The sequence below is a fragment of the Andrographis paniculata genome, unplaced genomic scaffold (genome assembly GCF_009805555.1).
Source record: "Andrographis paniculata isolate CXL003 unplaced genomic scaffold, ASM980555v1 Contig52END, whole genome shotgun sequence".
Lineage (NCBI taxonomy): Eukaryota > Viridiplantae > Streptophyta > Magnoliopsida > Lamiales > Acanthaceae > Andrographis > Andrographis paniculata.
Window position 1 is genome coordinate 6787597 of NW_026137587.1, and position 17217 is coordinate 6804813.

General features: G+C 32.7%; 4 protein-coding genes across 5 annotated transcripts; 3 read left to right on the forward strand and 1 right to left on the reverse strand.

Annotated features, from left to right (window-relative positions):
- Window positions 1-3964: 3964 nt before the first annotated feature.
- Window positions 3965-5588, forward strand: LOC127254509 (transcription factor JUNGBRUNNEN 1-like). Its single transcript, XM_051279640.1, has 2 exons — window positions 3965-4325; window positions 5213-5588. The coding sequence occupies exons 1-2, from the start codon at window positions 4115-4117 to the stop codon at window positions 5518-5520; spliced, it is 519 nt and encodes a 172-aa protein (XP_051135597.1). The 5' UTR covers window positions 3965-4114; the 3' UTR covers window positions 5521-5588.
- Window positions 5589-6170: 582 nt separating this feature from the next.
- On the forward strand, window positions 6171-8888 carry LOC127254508 (uncharacterized). Its single transcript, XM_051279639.1, has 6 exons — window positions 6171-6449; window positions 6900-7006; window positions 7237-7501; window positions 7616-7812; window positions 8016-8203; window positions 8334-8888. Exons 2-6 carry the CDS (start codon window positions 6912-6914, stop codon window positions 8618-8620), a joined length of 1032 nt encoding a protein of 343 aa, XP_051135596.1. The 5' UTR covers window positions 6171-6449; window positions 6900-6911; the 3' UTR covers window positions 8621-8888.
- Window positions 8889-10174: 1286 nt separating this feature from the next.
- On the reverse strand, window positions 10175-12687 carry LOC127254510 (porphobilinogen deaminase, chloroplastic). Of its 2 annotated transcripts, none has more exons than XM_051279642.1 (5): window positions 12357-12687; window positions 11377-11782; window positions 10847-11053; window positions 10589-10766; window positions 10175-10499 (listed from the first exon to the last, which is right to left on the reverse strand). In XM_051279642.1, the coding sequence occupies exons 1-5, from the start codon at window positions 12584-12586 to the stop codon at window positions 10387-10389; spliced, it is 1134 nt and encodes a 377-aa protein (XP_051135599.1). In that variant the 5' UTR covers window positions 12587-12687; the 3' UTR covers window positions 10175-10386. The 2 variants fall into 2 exon arrangements, with proteins under 2 accessions (XP_051135599.1, XP_051135600.1); XM_051279643.1 differs by having other exon boundaries at window positions 11377-11787; window positions 12357-12496.
- A 2700-nt stretch (window positions 12688-15387) lies between these two features.
- LOC127255008 (probable BOI-related E3 ubiquitin-protein ligase 2) lies at window positions 15388-16938 on the forward strand. Its single transcript, XM_051280411.1, has 3 exons — window positions 15388-15564; window positions 15659-16031; window positions 16131-16938. The coding sequence occupies exons 1-3, from the start codon at window positions 15509-15511 to the stop codon at window positions 16743-16745; spliced, it is 1044 nt and encodes a 347-aa protein (XP_051136368.1). The 5' UTR covers window positions 15388-15508; the 3' UTR covers window positions 16746-16938.
- Window positions 16939-17217: the final 279 nt, after the last annotated feature.

Genomic DNA, 17217 nt, shown 5'->3' on the forward strand with positions numbered 1-17217 from the left:
GTTTGATATAAATATTATTTTGATATACTCTCCCTCCGTCCCACCTACCATGTCACATTCCGTCCCACATTCTATGTCACTTTCATTTTTTGAAAAACGATTATACACTTTAATCTTATTTTAATCTTTTTAATTTAATTTTTTTAATTTTAATTAAACTAATTAGTTATCTTAATCTTAATCTATAATTATTTTTATAAGATAATTATTTTTACTAATTCATTTTTAATTATCTACTAATTATACTTATCATAAATTCTCATGTCTACATTGATCCAAACATCCAATGCGGGACGAAGAAAATAATATTTTATATAAAAAAATAATAATACTCCCTCGTTTCTTAATAAGGTATCACATAGTACGATTACTTAAATTTATTTATTTTTATTATTTAAACTGAAACAAAATTCCAAACCTCCGATCAAACACACTCGTACAAAATTTGACGGCAATTTTGAATATAAATTATTCGTTTTTCAGAGAAAATGACATTTTGTAATAAAATGACATCGCTTTTGGTGTCTGTTTGGTATGTGTTTGCCCCTCTATTTAAAATTGATCGATAAAAATAGTCCAACTAAATCATGTAAATTTGACTCAGGCATGCTTTTTAATTGCTATATTCCCCCATCTCGAAACTAAGTATCCATTTGCTTTTTGCACGTAGTTTTAGAAATATTAGTATTATATTAAGATATAGTAAGAATAAAGTAGAAATGACTAAAATAACCTTATTAGTATATGTGATATAAAAGTAATGATATTTGTGTAATATATTGTAAGTTGTAAGAGTATTTGTAATGTTAAGTAAAAAATACAGTTACTTAAAAAAAGAGATGAATACTTTGTTATGAGACGGACTAAAATAGAAAAATAGATACTTTGTTATGTGACGAATGAAGTATTTTTTTAATCAATTATATATATTATTTTAAATTCATAAATATGATATTTATAGTTTAAACATAATTTGTTTACGTAATATTATTATAAAGTATACAATACTCATTTCTATCATTTTGGTTGTTTAGGATCAATATATTCATCTGCTAAAATACTTGTATATTCACCTAAATAGTATTATATTAATTATTTCACAATATATAGTATTTTTAAGGATATTTTAGTCCATTCATTATTACACACTACTTATTACACATAATATATTCCATATTTCTTAATTTTATGTAATAACAGTAAACAAATAAATTTAAAATATCCAAATATAGTTCGCTCAATCTAATTTGCTTTATTGAACCTAGTTTACAAATTATTAGATTCAATTGAGATTTACTCAAAGCGCACTCGGCGAATAATGACGACGGATTCTCACGTTATATATAAATATATATAATACTCCCTCCGTCCCATAAGAAATGTCTTATTGGGAGTTGACACGAGAATTAATAAATAATAATATTTAATTGAAAGTGAATATAAAGTATAATGTAAATCACTAAAATGCCCTTACTTTTTAAAGGATTTTAAATAGTATGTTAGAGCAATAATTAAGAGTAATTTAAAAAAGTAAAAATAATTTTGTTATAGAGTTAAGACTATAGTTACCAAATAAGAAAACAAGATAATTATTTTGAGAATAAAAAAATAAAAAAACAAAGACAAATTTTTTGGGATCGGAGGGAGTAATAATACATATCATGATTTCAAAATTAATTAAAATTTCATGAAACATATATGTGATATGGATGGACATGGAAAGTCAAATATGTTGTTCATAATTGACTAGGCATTGTTTGGCTGTTTACATTTGTGATCATTGTTTATCCAATTATTTTGAATTATTTCTTGCTCATTTGACTAATACGGCCTTTCTCTCTCTTTGAATAGACGACTCATTTATTCGGAACATAGTTATTTAGTTCAGATAAATTAGTAAATTATTAATAATAAATTATAATATTATTTTGTAAACCCCTGAATTTTATCTGTTCGTGTCATTTAAATTATTTTGCTAAAGATGATTTGCAGATCATTAAGTGTCATTATAAGGGTGTGTTTGTTTGGGGATTGAATTTTCAATCTATTATTCATTTCATTTTTTTCCTAAAAATATCAAATTAAACATCTATTTTTTATTTTTTATATTATATTAAAAATAAATTTTACATTCAAAATATCACATCAACACCTATTTATATCACATTATACAACTATGCAAATTCAAAATTTTTACTATTTAAAAATTTCAACTCAAAATCCAAATATCCGAACAAACACACCCTAAATTTACTCACAACTTTACGACTGTGGATCTTACATCATAAATAATAATAATAATAATATAATAATAATAATAATAATAAATTGTCTTCAATGGATGGCTGCGGTCCACGTCAGCAACGTGGCTGAATTTGCACATTTGTGTCGTTCCACAATATGACAGTGTATATATATTTTTCTAATCTTAAGGAAATCATAACCACATCACAGTGATAAATATATTTACATTTTAAAAAGAAAAAATGACTGAAGACTTGTTCAAAAAAAAAAAAAAAAAAAAGAAAAACAATTAAAAAGTTAATAAAGACATGCGACCCTTTGGGGACACCCACCCACCCCACCTATAGAACAAAGAAGTCAACATGCATGACTTGACCCGATTAAATAACATCATTGGCCACGCAATATTAAAAACAAGTCACACTCTATAAACATATTTACCCAATAAATAAATGTCTCTATCTCAAATGTTTACTAAAATTTCTTTTATCATTTAAAATTGAAACCAATTTTATTTAATTGACATAATTTTTAATAAAAATATACTATTTTTTTTCTATAAAATATTATATCAAAATATTATTTAAATCAAAATTACTATTACTTAGCAAGTTTTATTTGAAATGTTAGGCTTTATTTACCTTGGTTTTGTGTTCAATAAATATTTGATCAAATGTGTAAGTATCTTATTAAATTGAAAGGATTATATAACAACAAATTTTGAAAAAACTCTTAATAAATGGTATTGAGTGTTTCCTTGGAATTGATTTAAATTTGATATTGAGATAATATTTGATGAAATATTTTATAAGAAAAAAAAAATTTTTTTAGAAAACACAAAATTTAAATAGTAAAATTTGAAAGTTTTGAAATATAGAAACATATTTTTTTAGTATTTATAATTTTGAGTATTTTTATTGCGATTTATAAAGAATTATGGAAATAAAAATACAAAAAATCATCTCATAAAATTAATAAAAGCATAATATACCAAATAAAATACTAGGCTTAGTTTAGATAGAGATTTTTTTAATTTTGAAATTTTTTAAAAATAATAAAAAATTATATTTTTCCAAACAAAAATAAAATTGATATGATATTTTTTAAAATAATTATTGTTGATGCATGTACTATAAATCTTTTTAAAAATATCTATTTAAACATATAAACAAAGCAAAACAAATATATGTTGTGTAAAATATTTCCCACTAAAAATGTTACAAATTACACACAAATTTAATTTATATATAAATCATAACATTTAAACATTTTAAAAATTCAAAACAGCCATAAAATATATTCCCTCCATCCAAATACAATAGTGTTTGTTTACCATTTTTGTCCCTCCCAAAATAATAGTCTTATTTTCATAAATAACTATATCACCGTAAAACTATCCATATTTTTTCATTTCTATTACACAATTGCTACTATTTTTTACTCTAATACTTTTTACCAACTACCAAAATAATATCAATATTCCTTAAATCTCGTGTCCAACCCAATTAAGACTATATTTATGGGACTGAGGGAGTAAACAAACACATCAATACCCTTTTTCTATTCAAATTTTCTATACATATCTGTTTTTTTATAACATAAAAATCTGTAATCACTACTCGTTGAATACGTTTTGATTAACACTTATAAAATATATATATATATATATATATGCATATATTAATTATCTCAGGCCACACTTGTCCAGACATCACCTCATATATCAATTTGTATATTTAAGAATGTTCTTAGATTCAAAGCTGGCAAACCTTTTAGTCACAATAATCAAAATATTTATTTATTACAAGACTATCTATAGTCTAGAATTAGTATTTAGTATAGTCCTGAATTATATTACCTCTCCAAAGCCATGGAAGTAGAAAATATACCCAAAATCACTAAGTCTAGGGAAGTCGAAGACGACGAGGCCGAGGATGTTCCGATGCCCGGATTCAGATTCCATCCGACCGAGGAAGAACTCGTCGGGTTTTATCTTAAGAGAAAGGTCGAGAAAAAAAACTTTAGTGTCGAGCTTATAAAACAAGCCGATATCTACAAGCATGATCCATGGGATCTTCCAAGTATGTGCTATTTTTTTAAATTTTTTTTTAGAGTTATTCGAATTGATTGTCTTTTATTTTTTGAATCTAATAATTGAACTGGATATGGTGTTTTGGAGTTTATCCTTTTATTATTTTAGGGTTTTTCAATTTGAATTTAAGATAAAATAGATGATTTGTTGATTTGTGATTTAGAACATCATGAAGGATTGATTCACATAAATAACGCTGGATTTGGATTGTCTATGATTTAAACATAGATCATATTCTTTCACAAAATAAAATGAACTTAATAAATAAAAATATTGTGATTTTCAGTTGTTAAACAATTTTTCAGTTTGAATTTTATTTAAATAAAATACAACAATATTATTCATATAAAAAAATAATAAAATAACATCACAATTTATTATTAATAACTTACTTCAAATATGGGACATCGTAGCCGAGCAATATTATATATTGACCATCATATAGCATAAGCTAGTGTCATAAAAATGAATTAATGTATCTATGGTAAATTTACATAAACTTGAATACTACGTGCCTAGAGAAATATGTATGTAAAGGGTTGACAAAAGAACCGAATCGAACCATCAAACTGAACTAAATTTTCGGTTAACTGAGCAAATTCGATTAGTATACAAATACTGCATATTTGATATTTGTTTGGTTCGATTCGATTTTAGTTCGAATATTTGAAGTATTTGCAAATATTTTTATTTAATTAGAATCTTAATTATTTTTTAATATGTTTTTTCTTAATTTAGGTTCGATTTGAATTATTTGCAAATATTTTCGATCAATTGAAAATTCTATTAAGATTCCGGTTTCGAGTATTTATTATTTACAAATATCCGAACCCTACGAGCCCCTAATATATGTTACTAATTGGGGTGAGAGTGTAGAATGCAGCATCAATCAAGGGGACAAGGAATGGTACTTCTTCTGCCAAAGAGGAAGGAAGTACCGGAACAGCGTCCGACCCAACAGGGTCACGGGTTCGGGTTCGGGTTTCTGGAAGGCCACCGGCATCGACCGCCCCATTTACTCTTCCGCCGACGACACAATTATCGGCCTCAAGAAGTCCCTCGTCTACTACCGGGGAACCGCCGGAAAAGGCACCAAGACCGACTGGATGATGCACGAGTTCCGCCTACCGCCGCCGCTCGTCGCCGCCGCCGCCGCACCTCACCAAGCCGTATCTTCAATTTAATCTCATTATTATATATTCCTCCGATCATCATTTTATTTTTATTTTATTTATATTTTCAAATTTTAAAAACGCAGGAGATTTGGACACTGTGTCGAATATTCAAGAGGCACGTCACGTACAGGAAGTGCGTGCCGCATTGGCCGCCGGAGTCGGGCGGCGCTCCGAAAAGAACAACGGCGGCGGCGGATTCGAGCAGTAGCAGCAGCAGCAGCGGCGGCGGTAGTTACATAAGTTTCGACAGACCCTACGCGGTGCTGATGACGAGTGTTCGTCATCATCGCGATGACATTCCGGCCGCCGGCGGCGGGCCTCAGGCGGCGTGTGCTTCCGCCGGCGACGTCGGCGAATTCTTGAGACAGGGCGGCGATTGGGAGGATCTTCGGTCCGTCGTTGATTGTGCTGCACATGCTCAGCATATTAATATTACTAATCCTTTTTATTTATAATAATTGCGACGGATTAGAGGTATCTGTATCCTTTTGATTGCCCCCAGGAATAATTATATGTGGATTTATTTAATGACATGGCAACAATAGTAGTAACTCTCATTTGAAAATTAAATAAAATTTCAAATAAATATATATACATTTTTATTAAATTTTTACAAAATATGTTAAGGAGTATTTAAAGAAGTTCTGAAAATGGCCCAATATATAAGGCCCGGAAGGTACGAACACTTGTAACTGACGAGATGGAGAAGAAAAAGTAGAGTGCGTGAGGTGTCCGGTGCCTCCATAATTGTAGCCTTCTTTCGCTGAGGAAACTTGATGACCCTGATTCTATGTCTTCTTCTTCGTCTTTCTCTGTCATTCGTGCCGCACTTCAGGATCTCAACGCGGCTGCTCGCCGGAGTACTTTCGGAGGATCGTATAACAACATAAAACAACCCCCTTTTCATGATTAGGTCACCAGCTTCTCGCTGAAAATCGGTAAGTGAAAGAAGGATGTTGAAACCGGTAATCTGCTGTTTTTTTCAGTGTTTGTCGCGCTGTGTTTGTGACCGATCACCGATATTTCGTATGTAGAATTTTTATTTTTTTTTTCTAGGTTTTTGGATGTTTTGATGTAATTCTGTTGGAAATAGTAGAAGAAATTCTGCAATGCCGTGTCGTATTGATGATACTCGAGTGGAATGCATTACCTTGTGCAGAGTTTGGTAACTTTAGATACGATTTCTCTATTTTCAGTCAGGATATCCAAGTTAAATGTGCATTATTGTATTGCTTCCATCTATCGCCAGCATCCATGACTGTATTGTGGGGAATTCCATTCTATGTTGAGTAATAGCAACGCATTGCATTGTGTTTATGGGAGTTCAAACAATGCTTCCGATTCTTCTCTGTTTCCAAGCTTCGGTTACCTGACTCTGTTCTTTACAGTTGTCTGATCAGATGGCACTTGACTACTTGATAATTTGCCTTCTGCTGTTTTCTTCCCTATTTAGAGCATATGAAGCCAGCAATGGTGATTCGGATCCATTATATAGGTAAAAAATTTTTTATTTGTTCATAAATTGGGTTAATTCAAGGATTTCTGCTTCCTAAAAGTTATCATATGTTGCTGGACTGAAATACTAAGTTAATTGTTTGGCTGAATATGACAAGATTATAGAATATTCTGTTTGTCCTTAAACAAATTCTAAACATTGAGCACGAAAATCACAGAAAAGGCAACCTAAGTTTTAATTATGTTAATCTTAGTTTGTGTGGATTCTAGGGTGTGCGTAGAACAATGTGAGGTAACGGGTTGTGCTGGCGAAAGGTGCTTCTCACACTGCAAGTTATCTTCGAACGCATCCTCCGTTATTGATGGCCCTTGGTATATGCAAAAGCCTTTTTATCTGCAGTTGAAACAATGGTATTGCCAGAGTGAGTGCCAGCATCAATGTATGGCTGAAAGAGAAAAGGAAAAAGCTCTACTTGGTTTAGGGCCTGTTAAATATAATGGAAAATGGCCTTTTCAGCAATTTTACTGCTTCCAGGTTTGCTGGTTGCCTTCTTTTTGCTCATTTCTTGACCATTTAAGATCTATGTTGATGTGTTTCTGCCCTCTCATTTGAAACATACATCTGATATAAGGTCCTGGATTTATTTAGGAACCAGTTTCTGTTGCCTTTTCCGTGCTGAATCTTGCTTTGCATTACCATGGATGGGATAAATTTCTCTTCCACGTTAACTACAAGTTGCCGCAGAGACGTGATAACACGCCATTCTATGATTATAGGGGCCTATGGACTATCTATGCGCTCTTGTCCATGAGTTCGTGTTTTTGGACTGCAGTCTACCACAGCCGGTTAGATTTTCCTTCAATTATCTCATCCGGTTTAAGCAATAACTGAGATGCTTTGTATATTGAATTTAATCTTCTCCCACTCTGTGTACAATAATGCTTGTGGTCTGCCTGTTTGCATTAGCATGACTTCCCGATATGGTCGTATGCTTCAGTTTTGCTATGCCTGATTTATTGCTATTTTTTTATCAACATATTACTTGCAGCGACATGTACTTGACAAGAATTCTAGAATGTTCCTCCGGGGTTGCTTTACTTGGATTTTCACTTACCCTGGCATTGATAAGAAGCTTCGACTTAAGGGACGATGCTGCTAGAGTCATGGTTGCTGCTCCATTACTCTCATTCACAGCTACCCACATTCTCTACCTTAACAACTATCAGATGGATTCTGGTATTTTCATCGACTCTTTTATCTTCAACCACCGTCATAACATTATCGGTTACTTGTGTCTGCACTTTGAATGTCCTATCCTTTATATCCTCTTTGTATCATACATATTTGTTTTCCAAATTTCCGGCAGATTGGAATGCAAAAGTTTGCGGCGCCATGGCTGTTGCACAACTCCTCATATGGGCCCTTTGGGCAGCCATCATCCGCCCCCCTGCTGCAATGAAGCTATGGGTGGCAGTTATAGGATTCGGGCTCAGGCTGCTCCTGCAGATGCTCGACTTCCCTCCCTATAACGGATTGATCGATGCATGCGCGCTCTGGCATGCGTCGGCTGCCCCATTAATATACATATGGTGGAGCTTTGTGAAGGATGATGCTCAGTGCATAACTCTCACCTTGATCAAGAAGACAAAATAAAACAATTAATTATCATATGCCTCTAAGAACTGCAGAATGGTTGCTTACCTAGCTTTGCTTATTAGCCAATTCTCTTTTAAGGTGATTCAATTTTTCTTTTTCTTTTTCTTTTTATTTTTTTGGTTATTAGAGTAGAGTATTGTGGCAAAGAGAACAGAGTAAGAGCATGCATGGCTTGGCTTGGCTTGGCTTGTTTGTATTCTTAGCCCTACTATCTATCTGTCATATTTGGGGCCTTCGGCTAAATTATACTACTGCATTGTATTCATTTTTGGGTCCATATTTATTTTTATTTACAGCTTATTTGTTATAAGGCATATCATTGGAAACAAAGAGAAATTGTGATTTGAAATTAATATTTATTTAAATTGTGTTTTGATATTATGTTTTTATAAAAAAAAAATCAATATATATATATTTTTATTAAAAGTATTGTTCCGTCTGAAATCACAAACAAACAAAACAAATAAATTTTTATTTCTAATCTCATTCTATTAATATGCCACTTTAGATTTTGATTTTTAAATATTTTTTTCGTTCCAAAATAATAGTTTCATTTTTATCATTTTCGTATTTTTAAGTATCAATTTCTTATCTATTTACAAAACTATCTCAATTTTTTCGCAATAATGTATTTTGGTCTAGAAATATTTTTACCTCACTATTGTGTCCACCCCAAACATAAAGGGAGCACTATATTTAAATAAAAAAATTAAAACTAAAAACTATTAAAAATAAACATCTGATAACATATTCTATAACAAAAATTTTAAGCGAATCTTATAACTGTAATATTAATAAACATCTGATAACATATGTTAAATGTAATTAATTATTATAATTTTTTTTATATATTTAAAATAAAAAATAAATATTATTATATAACAATTTTATTTTAAAAAATCTGTCGCAAAATGTGGGAGACCATTTAAAACAAACCCTATTCTTATGTATCTTATAATAGCAATATTTTATTTTTACTTCTTCTATGCATTTGCTGCCAAGTCATTTTATTGATTACCTATTTCTGTTTTCTTGATGATTGCTTATATGATTTCGCTAGTTTTCATTGTTGTATATTTATTAATTTTATTCTGCATTATTCATTTTATATGATACAACATACTATTATAGAAGAAAAAAATTAAAACATTATTATGAATAAAAAAAAATTGTTTTTTAAGTTTAAGATAAGTTCTAATATATTTTCTACACACAGTTGGTTTATGTATATTTGTTGTTTTTATAATGTTAACCGATCAACTTTTACATTTGAAAAAATTATAACAATTTTATTTTTATTTTTTCATTATTAACTTATTTGGTGCTATTCGATGATTTGTTCTAAAAATATTAATACATTAGTTTCTTTTTAAAAAATATACTTTTGAATACTGTAAAAAACTTTTCTTTCAAATTAAAATACAAAACAAACAAACCCTTAGTTGTTTATACTATATATTAAATATGTTTCATTATATCTATAGCAACATAAAACACATGAAAATATTTCTAAACAAATCAATATAAAAATACGTAGAATTATATAGAAAATATAAAAATAATAAATTAATATTTTATGAAAAATGTGTATGATTGTTTTCGTTAAGAAAAAAGGCAGATAATTTAGAGCCAAGAAATGGCAGTCGTAGAAGATGCACATGATGGAAAGAATAAGGAGCTAACTAACTTCAGTTAACATTCATCATCCTACAACACACCAAAAATGAACTTACTTCAAAATTCAGGCACCAACCCTCGGCTACTCATCGATCGAAGAAACCTTGGCCGGCCCGCGACAGAAGCTCCTCACCAGCATCCACACCCATCTTTATCATGTCATCGTATGCATACGAACCTCCTCTAGAGGTTTCGAGTACTGCAAATCAACCAAGAAATCAGTCCAATATCGATTACTCTATGCAAATTAGTTCGTGATTAACGATGCTTCTTTCATCGATCCCTTACCTTGTTTCCCGTCAGGTGAGGCTACCAAAGCCTTGAAAATGCAATTCCCATTCTCATCCCGGCTTGCATATCCAGCAATTGGCGTGCGACACGATCCTTCAAGCTTCTCTAGGAAGGCCCTCTCGCACGAAACAGCTAATCGTGTATCCTCGTGATTTAATGAAGCCAAGTAGGTAACCTGATGCAACAATAACCGAAATCACACAATGAGGAAAATTTACTCGGTCTTTTCGAGAGTCATAATTGAAAATCACCTACCATCTTATCGTCATCGCTTCTACAGGCAATCCCAATAGCTCCTTGAGCAACAGCTGGGAGCATGTCATCAATGGACAGCACCGAAGTGACGTTCTCGGTCATGTTCAGACGCTTCAGACCTGCCAGTGCCAGTAATGTTGCTTGGACAACCCCCTCGTTCAATTTTCTTAGCCTTGTCTGCACATTGCCTCGAAAATTCTCGAGCACCTGTTGGAAGTAACTGCCTTAGCATGGTTCCTCAAAACACACAAAATTACCGAGCACCATTGCAGAATACAATATCTTAAGTGAACGCTGTAAAAGTTGCTTCACGGGCTTATAATCACTTTGAACAAGTTACGCCGACGAATGAATCCTATCCATCCAGATTAATGATTCCATAATCTAAATGCATTAATCAAGAACTTAAATCTAACCAAGGGCTTTTCTCCACAAGTAAACATACGATTAACCATGAACAATGCAAAATTAAAGGTCTTAAAAGATTTTACGAAGCCTACGATGTGCTGAAAGTTCCACAAGTCATTTACCTTAAGTGATGGATATCTATTAAGTAGCTGTGACTTCCTTCTCAGTGAGGCAGTGCCCACCATGCTCCCACCGGGGAGTTCAGCCAGAGAAGCTGCTGTTAAACAAATAAATGCATCCCGGACATCCTCCCGGGGAAGATTGCAAGGTAGTATTATCTTATCCGGTAGATACGTAGGAACATCTTTCATAGAGTGCACAGCAATGTCAATCTCACTATTAAGGAGCGCCTCGTCGATTTCTTTTGTGAACAATCCCTTCCCACCAATATCTGCTAGTGGTTGACTTAGAATTTTGTCGCCTGTGGTTTTAATGATCACAATCTGTATTGCACCCTCCTCAGCTAATTCGGGATGCGACTCCATGAGTTTGTCTCGGGTTTCATAGGCTTGCGCAAGAGCCAGTGGGCTGTCCTACGCAAGTTTGCAATAAGTTTAAAACATTAGCTAACAAATCAAGAAGCCTCCAAAGCCAACCTAATGAGACAGTCTGGATTCTGCAATAGCTTCCAAAACTTCAATGAACTTCGACCATGTTTACTTGTTCAGATTAGATTGGATATATAATTACATTCGATAGCCCAAAACACACATAATCCATATGATTTACCATAAAAGCATATAACATTCTATGCAAAATTCATTTACCTTCAAACCTATTGTCAAAATTTACTTGTTAGGAGTGGAGATTATATGCTACATTTTTACAAAGACAGCTAACAATACAAATATACGATAAAATTTTCAGGAATAAAAAACTGTTCCGGATGCTTCTCTAGGAAACTTTGCAATGGCTGCGCTAACACATTATGCAGATTATTAGTTGCTATCAAAACTAATACACAATCAATTCAGGCGACGAGCAAACTTTCCAAATTCCAAAATGAAATGGATGGATTCTTCAGCTCCAACATAACAATTTAATCTCACAAAATGCATTTGCACCAAGCTCAAACTCAAAATGACAATAGAGGGAACAGTACCTTCCCCTAGTGCCGATTCTGATCACCGCAGCTTTCGTTTCAGTCTTCTCCTCGGTAGCAACCGAAGCTCTCGTAAAAAAAACGCCGCCGCGCCGTGTATAAGCCGGAGATTTACCGGCGGGGACAGAAAATCCAATCGACGAAACCGAACCACCGGTAAAATTGCTCGAAATCAGCTTCGTTCCTAGACCGAAAGGCAATTGACTGACCGAAACCAAAGCAGTACCCATTGCAAACGAAATGCAACGATCAATTTGAACAGCCTTTCAGGATTGACTTGATAGGGTTTAGGATTTGGAATCTGCAAAATTTCCCAAATTCCCCAATCTCTTCGATATATGAAATTTTCAACTTATCCTCCACCTCATCAAACCATGTCGGCCATTATCGGGCCCCCTCAGCTTTCTCCACCAATCACCATCCGCCACGTCATGCCATATTCCTGTTTTTTCCGACAACCCAAAATAAATAGTCCAGTATGGCTTTAATGGGCCTAATCTTTTGGGTTGATATTTTAGTATTTGTAATTTTTAGCCCAAAACATTTTGGGCTTTTGATAGTCTTATTCATGCCTAAAGCCCTAAAGTCACTTTCAAGGCTCTATCTATGTGAATTAAAGTTTAAATAAAATAAATGAATGATAGTGAGATCAAACCAAAACAGATAATTGCAATTACTTTTATTTTTTAATCTGCTAAATCAAATAAAATCAAATAAAATAAATAAATTTCTTAGAGTGACTTAATTGATCACAAGAAATTTGGTGGATTTGGTGACGAAAACAAAGAAACATGAATCGGAAATTGGAGCCATAAGGCGCCATGGCAACATTGCGCACCCACCCACCTAGTACTATTCATGTGGGATCCAACACATAATAATAATAATAATAATAATAATAATAATATTGTCCGGTATAAGAGTTGAACTTGTGACCATGAGTAATGGGTTCAAACCCCCGACGCCTCAGGTCACCTGCTAAATATGGTGTGATTTTTTCGTCGAACCTGGTTTGCACGGTATTAGGTTCGGCCGGGATTTATGTAATAAGTTTATTGAATGAACAAAATGTTACAAAATATATTAATAATAATACAATAAAAATGTATACAAATTATTAATTAATAACTCTTGACACCTCCTTATCGTCTATGTATGAAATACTATGAATTAACATTGCAAACTGTAATAACTCAATTATTTAAATATTAGCATTGCATTTCATTGTTTTTTTTTTTAAAAAAAAAAATTTACAGTTTAATTAATTTTCACAATTCTTTCATAAATATATATTTTCTCATATTAAAATCCTAATATTCAATTTAAAAATATAATACAAAAAGAACGCACTCCTAGTTTTATAATTATTTATCTATATTATTATTAATATATTTTGTAACAATCGGGTATGTTTGGTTTGAATTTTAAAATCAAATCAACATCCTTTTATAAAAATATACTTTCTTTGGTTTTAAATATGATTCAACATTTGATTTCAAATTAATTATTAATTTAAAAATTATGTGATAGAAGAGAGCAATAATACGACGAGATAAAGTGCGATGTATAAATTAAATATAATTAATTATTTTAAAAATATTGCATAATATTTGAAATAAATCAAAAGAAAGAAAATTGCACATTATTCGATACAAATGAACAATATTTTTTGTTATAAACTATTATATGGAACTATTTTTGTAATTAAAAGTCAAACTTAAATAATAACCAAACAAAGACTAATCTTCATGTAAATATATTGTAACATTGTACAGCAAGGGAAGTTATTACATTATAAGACCTGTACGTAACGTATAATAATATTTCAATATAAGTAGTGTCATTTATTTATTTATTTATATATATTCACTTTCTATTGAACGAAAATTTATAAACTATATTTATAAAGACAAAAAATAGTATAGATAAATAAAATTACAAATAGTTGACATTAAAAATAATATAAAATATAATATATATATATAAATATATCATTTTATTCCTCGTCCAAAAATAGTAAAATACACAAGTGTATTTGTTTGGAAAATTTATATTTTGAATTTGCAGTTTGAATAATAAAAAATTTAAATTAGTATAATAGTATGATATAATATAAATAAATTTTATACGATATTTCGAATGCAAAAATAACTTTTAGTATAATATTTTTTAAAAAAAAAATTTAAAATAGTAAAAAAATTTTAAATTTGATAAAAGAACACACCAAAATATCCGTCAATATATATTTGTTGTATGAATAGAGATTTATATTGAGCATAATGATAATCGTGTTGTTTGTTTTTATTTTAATTTTATCTGTATATGTATATATATATATTAAATGTAATCTATTAAATTCAAATATAATATTTTAAATAAAAAAATGGTAGACACAAATCATATTAAATACATGTATTGGGCATAATGATATTGTTTGGTTTTGTATTGAAAATATGGGTTTGCATGTACAAATGTAAATGTTACATGTAATATCTTAAAATTTAAATATTTTTTTTCAACAAAATAAAATAGATATCAACAGATAAAAATCTAAAGAATAATCAAGGAAAAAAAATAAAAAATCATAGGTTAAAGAAACTTTTTCTTTTTTAATTTACATTATTTTCAACCTCATATATATATATATAATATTCTTATCTTTGGTTCAAAAGTAGCTATAATAATAAATTTTACCAAAATTTTATTCTCTTGATTTAGGAATGGAGTAAAATATTTAAATAAATTTCAGCCAATAAATTTAATTAAAAAAAGATTTCGTACATCAGCACCATGTCCTTAAGCTGACTTTATCACCCATTATGGAAAGTGTTAAATTACTATCAACGTATTATTGATTGCCTTTATTCATTCTTAAGCCGACCATATGCAGAAATTCCGAGTCGACGGGTTTGCTTTCGGGTCGGGCCGCCGAAATTATTTGAATCCGACCCGATACCCGTTTATGCCTCCGCTCACACTATTGTCTCTGTGTCCACAAACCAATATAAATATAAAGGCAGAGCTCAGATTTTACTCTCAAAATTTTCTTAGAAGAAATAAAGACAGGCGCAAAGACGCTCAACAGCAGAGGCTGAGACCGGAAAATCCTCTGTGATTGATTGAGAGAAACCTGGACGATATATCGGTTTCAAATGGCGGTTCAAGCTCGGCATCGTAATCTGTTTCCGACGCAGATTCTTAGCAACAGGTAGGTTTGGATATATCTTTTCTTTTTTTTTTCGCCAGAAGTGTGATGGCGTTCAGCGAAATGGAGATTCATGTTTTCGATCGGATTGTTGCAGAGAGTTTGCAACGAATGGTGGTGTTGAAGGAAATGGAAACGTGTTTGGCGTTCCGATTGGGTATGGAGTGGTGGCTCCTTTGTCCGGAACGACGACGGCGACGGAAATTGCGGTTCCGATGTACGGTACGGCGACTACCGGTGGTTTTCCGGTGAAAACTGCTGTGAAGTCTGAAAGCGGTCTAACGTATGTTCCGGTTCCAAGGAAGCGGTCGAGAGAAGAAGCGAGCGATTCTATGGTTTCCTCATTCCCGAGCGCTGTCCAGAATCAGATTGCGACAAATCGATGCGGTTCATTTACTTTCCTTGGAGAAGATATCTCGTTTCAAATTCAACAGCAGCAATTGGAAATCGATCGGTTCATCGCTCAACACGTACGTAACTGTAGTGTTAAGTTAGCATTTCTATCAAATCCATCCATCGATCAATAAATTAGGATAATTAACATCGTGTTCGACAACATTTTTTCACAGACTGACAAAGTGAGAATGGAAATCGAAGACCGGCGAAAGAAATACTCTCGGAGAATTGCCGCGGCGGTTGAAGAAAACATACTGAAAAAGCTGAAAGCCAAAGAGGAAGATCTCGAAAAATTAGGCAAACTAAACTGCGCGCTCGAGGAAAAAGTGAAATCTCTCTGCGTCGAGAATCAAATATGGAGAGACATGGCGCAAACAAACGAAGCCAACGCAAATGCTCTGAGATGCAACCTGGAACAAGTCCTCGCACAAATCCAAGACGACCACAACCACCACCAGCGCCGCCGCACCGACGCGGCGGAGTTAGCCGACGACGCACAGTCCAGCTGCGGCAGCAACTTCGAGGAAACCGACCGGCGCAGATTCGCCGAGATCACCTCAACAGATGCAGCGTTCCAACGCAACTATTCCACCAGCATCAACGCCGGATGCATTGCTCCAACCAACATGAATCGGATGTGCAGAAGCTGCGATAGAGAGGAGTCATGCGTATTACTCTTGCCTTGCAGGCACCTCTGCCTCTGTACTTCCTGCGGGTCAGCTCTCCACACTTGCCCTGTCTGTCACTCTACCAAAACCGCCAGCGTTCACGTTAATCTCTCCCCCTGAATTTTCATTAATTATTTATTTATTTAATTTTTCAGAAAAAAAAAGTTGCTAAAAATTAAATTTGAAACAGAGTAGGCTGTAGACTGTAGTCCGTCCGTACAATATATATATATCTTCTGTAACCTTCTTAATTTTTCTTCTACTAACCAAACTGTTCATTTCATTTCTATTTCCATATCGACGAATTAATCCATCGATCAGTGTAATTACTACATTTATTCCCTTTCTTGTCGTGAGCAAATTTCCTGATCGATACGGTGCCGTATCGAAGCTTTTACCGAAGTGGCAGGAAACTTCTTTCTTCAGCGAGCGTGGCTCCCAACCGCGCGTGAGGTCAACTACGGGAGTGATGAAAGCGACACGTGAAGCGGAAAGGCTGACACGTAGGACGCGCGCAAATGTCGCTGTTGGGATGAAAAGGAAAAGGAGAGTTTGTTGACATGGCCAGCCCAGCCCATCCCATCCCACTCCA

What these genes read in the sequence shown, in the direction of transcription:
- LOC127254509 (XM_051279640.1), top strand. Translation starts at nt 4,115, where the DNA reads ATGGAAGTAGAAAATATACCCAAAATCACTAAGTCTAGGGAAGTCGAA. An exon ending in TGATCCATGGGATCTTCCAA is followed by an intron (nt 4,326 to 5,212) that starts GTATGTGCTATT and finishes GTGAGAGTGTAG; the next exon opens with AATGCAGCATCAATCAAGGG.
- LOC127254508 (XM_051279639.1), top strand. Translation starts at nt 6,912, where the DNA reads ATGGCACTTGACTACTTGATAATTTGCCTTCTGCTGTTTTCTTCCCTA. An exon ending in GATTCGGATCCATTATATAG is followed by an intron (nt 7,007 to 7,236) that starts GTAAAAAATTTT and finishes TGTGGATTCTAG; the next exon opens with GGTGTGCGTAGAACAATGTG. An exon ending in CAACTATCAGATGGATTCTG is followed by an intron (nt 8,204 to 8,333) that starts GTATTTTCATCG and finishes AATTTCCGGCAG; the next exon opens with ATTGGAATGCAAAAGTTTGC.
- LOC127254510 (XM_051279642.1), bottom strand. Translation starts at nt 12,586, where the DNA reads ATGGGTACTGCTTTGGTTTCGGTCAGTCAATTGCCTTTCGGTCTAGGA. An exon ending in GAAGCGATGACGATAAGATG is followed by an intron (nt 10,767 to 10,846) that starts GTAGGTGATTTT and finishes TTGTTGCATCAG; the next exon opens with GTTACCTACTTGGCTTCATT. An exon ending in CTCACCTGACGGGAAACAAG is followed by an intron (nt 10,500 to 10,588) that starts GTAAGGGATCGA and finishes GTTGATTTGCAG; the next exon opens with TACTCGAAACCTCTAGAGGA.
- LOC127255008 (XM_051280411.1), top strand. Translation starts at nt 15,509, where the DNA reads ATGGCGGTTCAAGCTCGGCATCGTAATCTGTTTCCGACGCAGATTCTT. An exon ending in ACGCAGATTCTTAGCAACAG is followed by an intron (nt 15,565 to 15,658) that starts GTAGGTTTGGAT and finishes GGATTGTTGCAG; the next exon opens with AGAGTTTGCAACGAATGGTG. An exon ending in ATCGGTTCATCGCTCAACAC is followed by an intron (nt 16,032 to 16,130) that starts GTACGTAACTGT and finishes ATTTTTTCACAG; the next exon opens with ACTGACAAAGTGAGAATGGA.